A 10,373-nucleotide genomic window follows, 5' to 3' on the forward strand; every position below is an offset into this window, starting at 1 on the left:
ACCTTCATGCCTATATATACAACCACACATGTTGCATGCCAATTCACCAAACACAATAAACTCATCCCACTGTATAATTTCTTCTGGTTTGAATCAGAAATCAAAACAAGAAAGGGATGGAGAAGTTTTTAGTCACTATTTCCCTGATGTTGGTAGCTTTACTATCTGTAGGTTTCAATTTAGCTCAAGCTGACCATCAGATCCTTTTCCAGGTATAAAATTGAAAAAAATAATGAAACAGTACCTGCTCTTTAATTACTTGAGTAAACATATTTTACTTTCTCAGTAATAGTTCTACTTTGTTCATTGCCTTTTTTCTTGAATATGAATATTTTTTTAAAGTATTATGGTATAAGATTTTATATGCACTACTACTACTTAGATGCAAACAAGATATATATGTTGAAGTTGGTGCTTAATTAATTGCATCTTTATGCATGATATACATGCACACTAATTCTTATAATGAGAGGTTATATTTTCTTTGTTAGGGTTTCAACTGGGAGTCATGGAGGAAGCAAGGAGGATGGTACAACTTCCTAAAGGGCCAAGTCGATGACATTGCCAGTAGCGGTGTCACGCACGTTTGGCTTCCACCACCTTCACATTCTGTTTCGCCACAAGGTTAATAATTACTAATTATCACTGTCTAGGAGTATATATGATAAATTACTATTTGGAGTAATTACATATGATAAATAGTTAATTTGCACAATTTGCTAACTTTATTTGACACAAATAAAGGAGCAAGAACCACTTAGTTTATCAAGAATACGAAATTTTTTTTTTGTCATGAACAACTTGTAATATCCACAACCCCATTTATTAGGTTACATGCCGGGACGGCTGTATGACCTAAACTCCTCAAAATATGGCACCGAGGCAGAGCTGAAGGCACTGATCAGTGCCTTCCATGCAAAGGGCATACAATGTGTGGCTGACATTGTGATCAACCACCGTTGCGCTGACTACAAGGACAGCCGAGGCATCTACTGTATTTTTGAAGGTGGCACATCTGACGCACGCCTTGACTGGGGCCCGGATATGATCTGTCGTGATGACACCCAGTACTCAGATGGCACTGGTAATCCTGATACAGGAGCTGATTTTGGAGCTGCTCCTGATATTGACCATCTTAACTCTCGGGTCCAGCACGAGCTCTCCGATTGGTAATTTAAAATTTTGCACGGTCTTCATATAAAAGTTCAAAAATCTGTCTAGATTTGGAAGCATATACTATTTTACCTAAGTATGTAAACATCCATGGCATATTTTAGGTTGAACTGGCTGAAGACTGATGTTGGTTTTAACGGTTGGCGCCTTGACTTTGCAAAGGGATATTCAGCCAGTGTTGCCAAGATTTATGTTCAAAACACCTCTCCAAGTTTTGTTGTGGCAGAGATCTGGAGTTCACTATCGTACAACAGCGACGGCAAACCTTCTAGCAACCAAGATCAAGACAGGCAAGAGCTGGTGAACTGGGCCCAGGCCGTCGGTGGTCCGGCAACAGCATTTGATTTTACTACAAAGGGGGTGCTCCAGTCAGCAGTACAAGGAGAGCTATGGCGGATGCGGGATGGAAATGGCAAAGCACCGGGCATGCTCGGTTGGTGGCCAGAGAGGTCGGTCACGTTTATTGATAACCATGACACTGGATCTACACAGAACTCGTGGCCCTTTCCGTCGGATAAAGTCATACAAGGCTATGCTTATATCTTGACTCACCCGGGAATACCTTCCATTGTAAGTACATTCTTAATTGAAATTCAATTGCTTTCTGTTGAAAGATATTTTGAAAGAAAGGATTACCCAACTCACTATATAATACTGTATTCGGTTTCTTGGCTGTCTTTTGATGTGTAGTTCTATGATCATTTGTTCGACTGGGGACTAAAAGGACCGATTTCGGAATTAGCTGCTATCAGATCGCGAAATGGCATCCATTCTGGTAGCACACTGCGCATCCTGGTTGCCGATGCGGATCTCTATTTGGCAGTGATTGATGAGAAAGTGATTACAAAGCTCGGACCGAGATTTGATGTCGGCAATCTAATTCCGTCAGATTTCCATGCCGTAGCACACGGCAACAATTACTGCATTTGGGAGAAGAATCATAATTAATACTGGTTTTTCTTAAAATATTGAATGAGCAGGCTTATTTGTACTTGCCCTGCAAATTGAACAATTTATATTAATTGCTGTATTGCTTTAATAAGTGGTAGAAGGTTTCCTATTTTAAGTGTAGAAGTTTTGAACTACAGTAATGAATTAATATTTAATTGCTGGCTTATATATTAATTTCCTTGCAACAACAAAAGACAAATTATCTGAAATCTTAAGAATTATCTCCATAGTTTCTTGAAGAAAGTAAACAAATAAAGCGGCCCATTGGTAGGCATCAACAGTTTCACAGGTCATCCAGCCCAAAGGCCCAGATTAAATTAGTTAGGAGAGGAATTGACTACCGAGCAGAATTATCTGTTTGATTTTTACGCAAAAATATTTATATGTATGTAGAGGATATTTAATAAAAAATTGAATGTTGTTCATCAGCTTTGGTGATATTTAAATGATAATGAATTTCAATTTGATTAAATACATCAATAATTGTTCGCGGCACACTGTAAAAGAGATCAATATCCTTCTAGGTACCATAGAAGATTTCTCTCACTTTACGGTTTGAGATTTAACCTCAGCTGATCTGGGATTGAGGCTAGCACAAGGGGCAATATTATTGGACTTTGAGGTTCGTGCCGAGTTAGAAAAAATGGTCTTGATCTACTAATTTTAAAATATTCCCTTTCCATGTACCTGGGAGGATGTGAATTCCTGGAAATGTATTTTAGAAGAACTTTATGTGTAATATTTGTTATCGTCTGTTTTGATCAAGTTAGAATAAAAATGAAGCTCAAATTGATTACAAAAGTCGACAGATACACAAAATGCACTATAAATGTTGAGTGATACTATATGTGGGGAAGGTATTATACATCTCACTGTGTTTAGACGAATCTGTATCCTCTCAGGTATTGCAGAGGGTCATCCTCACTTTACGGTTTGAGATTAAATCTCAATTGGTTTGGAGTTCGGGTTACCATAGGGGCCGGTATTTTTGAGCTTTGAGATTTGTGCCAAGTTAAAAGGATTGGTCCAGATGTAGTAATTGTAAAAGATCCCCTTATCAGGTATTGGAGAGGATGTGAATTAGTGTTTAGACCTTAGACTTTAGAGTAAACATTTTAGTACTGGAGAATAATAATTTACTGGCAGTCTGGCACCTGAGTCCTGAGCTGAGCAGTCATTTCCTATTTGAGAAAATGGAAGTGGCGCAACTTTATATTCTGGATTAGACGGCTCAGATTAACCTGAGGCCATTAATCAATGGACATTATATTCAATATCAAATATTACGCACAAAATAAAAACTTTAATTTATCTATGGTGCCTTTTTAATTATCATAAATCTTAAATTATATAAAAAAAATATCACTTTGGTTTTTATGGAAAACCTAACACCACTAGCATTTAATTCTTTCAGTGTAGCTCTAATAGAAAACCTAACAGCACTGCAAAAAAGGGATAACTATTTTTGGTTTTTATGGTTTTAGCTTGTGTGTCTGTTAATGGGATATTAACTTGCGATAAGCAATTTGATTGTTATTTGAGTACTATGACCAAAGGCATAGTAGGAATTTGATTGTATCGGCTCAGTGTTGGGATTTTTTTTTCTTTTCTTTATGATTTGCTACGTGAGGATCGGCTCAGGATCGGATCGGACTCGGCCGATACCGATATGTATCGGGATATTTGAGTATCGGGATATTAGAGTATCGGCTCAGTATTGAGATTTTTTTTTCTTTTCTTTATGATTTGCTACGTGAGGATCGGCTCAGGATCGGATCGGACTCGGCCGATACCGATACGTATCGGCCGATATTTCCTACTATGACCAAAGGTTCTTTGTGCTAAAAAAAATATTCAATGTGAACTCACTACAACAGAACAGTTTTTCTGTGACCGGTGCTGACGCCGGTCGCAGATAATCGATTTTTTCCAAAAAAAAAAAGAAAAACAAAAAACAATGGTGACCATCATTTTCAGCGACCGTATCTGCGACCGGCGCCTTTACCGGTCGCTGAAAGTTTTGATAAAAAAAAAAAAAAACGTGTGCCCGCGCCTTAACGCAACCCTAGCCTCCTCCTTCTTCGATCTCGCGCCTTCTCTCCCGTCCGGCCTCAACTCCACCCTCTTCCCTCTTCCCGTCCGACCAAACCTTCAGCCAAACCCTCTTCCCTCTTCTCTATTCTCTGACCCACCTAGGGCTGTAAACGAGCTGGGCCTTAGCTCAGCTCGTTTATTTTGGCCCGAGCTTGGATCGAGCGAGCTGGACCTAGGTCACCCGAGCCAAAATTCCTGGCTCAGCTTGTGACAAGCCAGCCCGAGCTAGCTCACGAGCTGACGAGCTGGCTCGCTGGACTTTATTATACAAATTCAAAAATAAAAAAATAAGAAATTTCATTCAAAAAATTTAAAAAATTGTCAAGCAGGCACATCTTCAAGCAACTAAAGCTCATATCATTTCTTTCCAAACCGAAAATACATTAATTTTGCATAATTGCGCCTTTGAAAATGAAATTAGACTTAAAATTATACAGGACTAAATCCTAGATCTACTGTAGCTTAACGAATCGAGCTGGCCCGGTCCGAGCTGACCTTTGGCTCAGCTCGTTTATTTTGGCCCGAGCCTGAGCCGAGTTGGCTCGTTAACAGCTCGGTCCACTACCGAGCGCGCTGTTAGTGTCACACCCCGGAACAGGGGGTCGCGCAGTTTTGTTTTAAAATGCGGTTTTGTTCATGTAGATTTATATATATATAAATAAATTGTTATGTTTATGTGTGTGGGCCCGCTTCTAGGAGTATGCGGGGGGTGGCAGGGGGGCGGCAGCCCCCTGCGAGCGTTGTCTGAGGTTACGAAGCCCCCTTCTTGGAGAAGTCAAATGGTATGAAAATCCTTTAACCGACGGCCCAGATTAGTCAAATTATCTTATGATTTGATTTAAAACAAGTTTGGTTCAAAACCGAATTAATTTGACTAAGTTATACCCTAAAACAGCATTTTTCAGAACCCATTGCGGCCCGCAATAGGGCTGTTGCGGCCCGCAACACTTCCCAAAATTTCCAGCCTTTGAAATTTGCCTCTGTCTCCATTCATTGCGGCCCGCAATGAATTTATTGCGGCCCGCAACAAATTCCAAAATTCCCAGCCTCTGCAAAGCGCTTCTGCCTCCATTCATTGCGGCCCGCAATGACCTGGTTGGCTTTTTAGGCTGCGAATTTTTCTCTGTCTACTCTCATTGCGGCCCACAATAGGGTTATTGCGGCCCGCAATAAGGGTACTGTTTTTCATTCCTTTGCCCATTTTCGTGAAATTTCACCCCGTTTTCAAACCCGATCAAATCCCCGTATAACTAAACAATTATTCCCCATTCACTAGAAATTTTAATGACGTTTAACATGCAATTTCAACATTTAAATCATAACAACCATTTAAAACATACCGTTAGGGTTTTATAACATAATACAGTTCGATAATAACCTATACATCAAAATAACCGACTACGGGTTCAACTACACATTCAAAATGGCATAAAAAGGGTTTGGCATAACCTATTAGCTCGGCCTATACTCACGAGTCGAGCCCGAGTCCCACTTCACTCGCGTTTACCTGCACATATCAGTTCAAAGGGAAAAATTCCCCGAGGGGAGGGGGTGAGAAAACCTGTCATCCGTTTTCTCAGTGCGGAATTTAACAGGGCTACTGGATTTGTGAGAAATCCATCACCAGAACTAAATACACTAGCAATAGAGCTTCTATTTAATTATTCACCAATAATAATAAATGCACATATACCGGGAATAGATTCAAACGGATTTCAATTCACATCTCATCAACATCAATCAACGAATTTCCAGAAAGATTTGGTTTCACAGATATAATATATATACGTCTGGTTATGAGGTACAGATATCAACTATCGATCACCTCCGGCTTAACAGTTCTATTTTCTGGTTTCAAGTCATACAATCTCATCAATTCATCACTTAAAATATACACGGCATATTCCGCGAATATGCAACAGAATATCACTTTTCTCAAAAGAAATCACTGACACTTTCACTGAGTCACTGAACCACTGAACCACAGTTCTACCTAAAATTACACTGCACTTCCCTTACCCAACCGGTACTGGGTTCACTAGGGCCATTCTCCAGATGCGCATAAGGGTCCTGGATGAAAGTCTAGTAGCTAGCTAGACTTTCCACTATGATACACTGTTCACTTCACACAATCAATCCAAGTCATACTGTAGTTCCACTCACTTATTCAAAACGACAGATCAACAATCGATAAACCGTACCAACATGAGAATCATAACAGTTATACAATTCAATTACACTAATATCACAATTAATGCAATGCGGCAACAAATGCTTTCAATCAGAGATTCAACATGCTATGCACAGTTTATTTAAATCAAGCAATCAACATAAATATAATAATATGCACCGTTATTTAGTTCTACGAATAAACCCCAAAACAGATCCCGTGAACCCCCGCACCTGGTTATGTAGGGCACGTAGAGGGTCCGCGATCTCGCGACTCGGTAAGCTCGTCAATCCCGCTAGCCGTGCTCGTTAGGATCTATCCATAGGTAAATTTATTAAGTTCCGGCACTTTTACAATTTAAACCCTAATCAATTTTTGGGAAAATCCGTAAATTGGAAATTTGGTTGCACTTTGGAACACGGAATCAATCAATTTACACTTTAGAAACAACAAAGGCACGGAATAATCAATTTGGTACGATTCTACGGGTTTTCACCGAAACCCTAAAAACAAGGAATCACGAAATGAGAGAGAAATAGAAAGGGGAATTACCGATGGAACGGATGGATGTACGAGATTTGAGCTCCTCTTCCTAAATCTCCGTTTTCGTGAAATACGGTCACCGGGGGGGTTTAGATCTCTCTCTCACTCTCTCGTTCTCTGTCTCTCTTGGCGGAAGCAAAGGAAAAAGGGAGGGGGCGCAGGAAAAGAAAGGAAGGAGGGGAAGAGAGAAGAATGACAAGGGGCCCCCACTTGTAAGAGGTCTTTTTGCAAAATAAACCCTCCACTTGTTCGATATTGTTTAAATGATTTATATAACACCTATTGTTCCTCTTTCTTAACACAATTAATCGTATAATTATTGTTCACCATCCACGTCACTAATTTCGTATATACGTATATATATATATAATTCGATTTAACCACTTATTATTTTAATTAAATCTGAATTTTAAAAGTTCACAGTGTTACAGTTAGCGAGTGAGCTAGAGGCGAGCCATGAGCCGCGAGCTTTTTTGACAGCCCTAGACCCGCCCTCTTCTCTCTGTCTCTCGCTCTTGCCAGAAACGCAAAAACGCTCGACCGCCATGCCTGACCGCCGCTTGTGCCAGATCGTCGCCTCTGCCACCTTCCTCGTGTTAGGACCTCCATGACTCTGCTGCTCTGTGATAGGTACTCAAACTGAATTGAATTTAGGGTTTGTTTTTTTGTTTTTGTTTTCCGTATTCATCTCCTTTTATCAATTGCTGATTTGGTACTGACAGCAGCTAGCTAGTGATCGAAATCCTTTCTCTCTGTGCCAGTCAGCAGCCGCAGGACCTTCTTTGCTCAATTTTCTTCATACTGGTACAAGTTTTTCTCTTTCTAGGTTATGTTTGATTTGGGTAAAATAGCCATTAATGACTGGCTTAAAACTTGAATGCGGGCATGAATTGATTATGTTGATATTGTCCATATTTCTGAATTTGTGAATTTGTGAAATAATCGGTACTGGTACATATACTGTTTGTGAAGTAATTTCTGAATTAAGTAATTTCTAAATTTCTGAACCCCTTCCCTTTCTGAATTTCTGAAATTCTTATTCCAATTAAAGACAAGACAATTATTTATGGGTCGATTTAGACTTGCAGCAGCTATTTATAGATTTGCTATTTAGATTCAAATTAGGATAGAATTTATATTCAATTAGGAGCTTGCGAGCAGAAATGGTTTAGCAGTCGGCATCCATCTTTTATCCTCTTTTATCACATTGCTTAAATATTGTTATTATTGAAAGATAGTGGAGCTGTCCACCTCGTCAGTGGAATGTCTTAATTCCAACATCGATCTGATCAGAAAGAGAGGGTTTTATTTACAAAAATATGGAAGATCATGTTAATTACTTGATGAACTATTAAGTTCGAGATTAACAAATAAATAATTTATACTTGGCACATCATATAGCTAATCTGACAATCTGTGATATATTATATATATTAAAATATAAAAAAAATTAGCTATTGCTTTAAATTAAAAAATTAGAAATTTAGTTTGGATAATAAAAAATTGTATTTGTTTTGAGTTATTAACTATAATTAACATTTTTGTCAAGGGTATGTATTCAAAATTCTTAATTGGATTGTTCTCTGATATTGTAGGTTGGAGAAATAATTTCCCTCTTTGAGAAGAAGGGGTTTTTGCTCAAGGGTTTGAAGCTTTTCCAGTGCCCCAAGGATTTAGCTCAGGTTTGTTTTATAGATATAGTATTGTAATAGCTCTTTGCTGTTTCTAAGTCTTCATTCTTCAAGTCTATCTTTTTGTTTTTTTTTGAGAAAGTCAAGTCTATCTTTTTGTAATTGACAGGAGCATTACAAGGACCTCAAAGAAAAGTCGTTTTATCCTAGTCTCATTGGCTATATAACTTCGGGTCGTGTTGTTTGCATGGTTTGCGTCTTACTCACATAAAGCATCCATTTAAATTATTGCCTGTTTCATGTGTACCTGCAGCAACATGGTATAGTAATTATGGAAAATATTCGCTGCTGCTGGAATTTATTCATTGTAATTTTGACCCCATAAGGCTTGAGATCTACCAGATTCAAGTCATCAGAACAACCTGGTTTGTATCAATACCAGTCCTGAATGGTACGGTTGGAGCTTTGTGCAAATTCTACGAGCATTGATGATCATAATGTCCACGGCGATAACTATGGTCTCGTTGCTCTAGGTAAAATAAATATTCTTTGAAATTTTAAATTTATTTTAATTTTGTCATTTCTTACTAATTGTCTTACTTTTAATGTTCTAGACAAGACGAGATGCATGTTTCGCTCCAGTGGGTCTAGCGGTTCTCAGTCGCATTCTTCACAGCCATATTCCTCTATGCCGCCAGCTCAGCGTCTCACAGAAGAAGATATCGACAGGATATCTTCTCGGGTACTTCATCAGATGGAGGCTCGGGTGGAAGCTTAGTTCAGAGCTGCTCAGGTATGAAATTCGATAAGTATTTTTTAATTGTGAACTGTAAATCCTAAATCCTAATTATGTAAACTACTTTCTTATAACCTCACAAGCCGAAGGTTCGGGCTCGCAGACAGGAGGTTCGGGCTCACACTAGGCCTCGCCGCCCGCTCCTCAGGATGACGAGGATGATGACGACGCTGATGACGAGGAGCAATGGTCGGATGTTGGCGGTGATGGTACTGCTTAGGTCTTTTTTATATATTTATACCTTGTCAGATGATATTGTTTATGTTACTGTTTAGATGGTACTCGATATATATGTTTATGGTGCTGATGGTACTGTTTGACATTTAGACTTACTGTTTATGTTACTTGGATGTTTATGTTTGATGAGATGATATACTATTTTTTTATTTTTATGTTTATATTTGTTTGTATACTTATGTTGTATGTTGATTGTGTATCGATATTTATTTTTTGGTTGTATGTTGGTACGTGTGGTATCAATTATTAAATGGTGCAAATATAAATAATAAAAAAAGTCCAAAAAACTAATAAATGGGTATCAGCGACCAGAAATATTGGTCTCTGTTAAAACAGTATCAACGACCAAGATGGAGTTTCAGCAACCGTCAATGTTGGTCTCTGCTAATTCGCTCATCAGCGACCAAATTAGACTATCAGCGACCGTTTTGTTGGTCGCTGATAACGTTACATGACGTCAGCAAAAAAACAACAGTGACTAAAAAAATTTGGTCGCAGAAACAGTATCAGCGACCGGATAACGTCATTCAACGACCGGATGACGTCATTCAACGACCGGTGACGTCATCAGAAGAGTATCTGCAACGAGTCTTTCAGTGACCGGTTTTACCTTTCTGAGACCGGAATGACTTTCAACGACCAGCATAATTACTATCGGCGAACGAAAAACCGGTCGCAGAAGCCTTGTTCTGCTGTAGTGACTATATTAATCATATTTCTTTTATTATATATAGATTCTTGATTCAAATGATAAAAATAAACATGAATAGTTGAACCG

The 10,373-nt window shown here is 38.8% G+C and overlaps 1 protein-coding gene across 1 annotated transcript; it reads left to right on the forward strand.

Annotated features, from left to right (window-relative positions):
• Positions 1–2,317, forward strand: LOC144552784 (alpha-amylase isozyme 3B-like). The gene is made up of 5 exons (XM_078300777.1): positions 1–212; positions 492–624; positions 830–1,169; positions 1,278–1,743; positions 1,864–2,317. Exons 1-5 carry the CDS (start codon positions 117–119, stop codon positions 2,119–2,121), a joined length of 1,293 nt encoding a protein of 430 aa, XP_078156903.1. The 5' UTR covers positions 1–116; the 3' UTR covers positions 2,122–2,317.
• The last annotated feature ends 8,056 nt before the right edge of the window (positions 2,318–10,373 follow it).

Source organism: Carex rostrata, chromosome 4, assembly GCF_964058835.1.
Source record: "Carex rostrata chromosome 4, lpCarRost1.2, whole genome shotgun sequence".
Taxonomy (NCBI): Eukaryota; Viridiplantae; Streptophyta; class Magnoliopsida; order Poales; family Cyperaceae; genus Carex; species Carex rostrata.

Excerpts from the sequence above, each read along its gene's own strand:
- LOC144552784 (XM_078300777.1), top strand. The coding sequence starts at position 117 with ATGGAGAAGTTTTTAGTCACTATTTCCCTGATGTTGGTAGCTTTACTA. Across the intron at positions 213-491 it reads ACCATCAGATCCTTTTCCAG|GGTTTCAACTGGGAGTCATG; the intron begins GTATAAAATTGA and ends TTTCTTTGTTAG. Across the intron at positions 1,744-1,863 it reads ACCCGGGAATACCTTCCATT|TTCTATGATCATTTGTTCGA; the intron begins GTAAGTACATTC and ends TTTGATGTGTAG.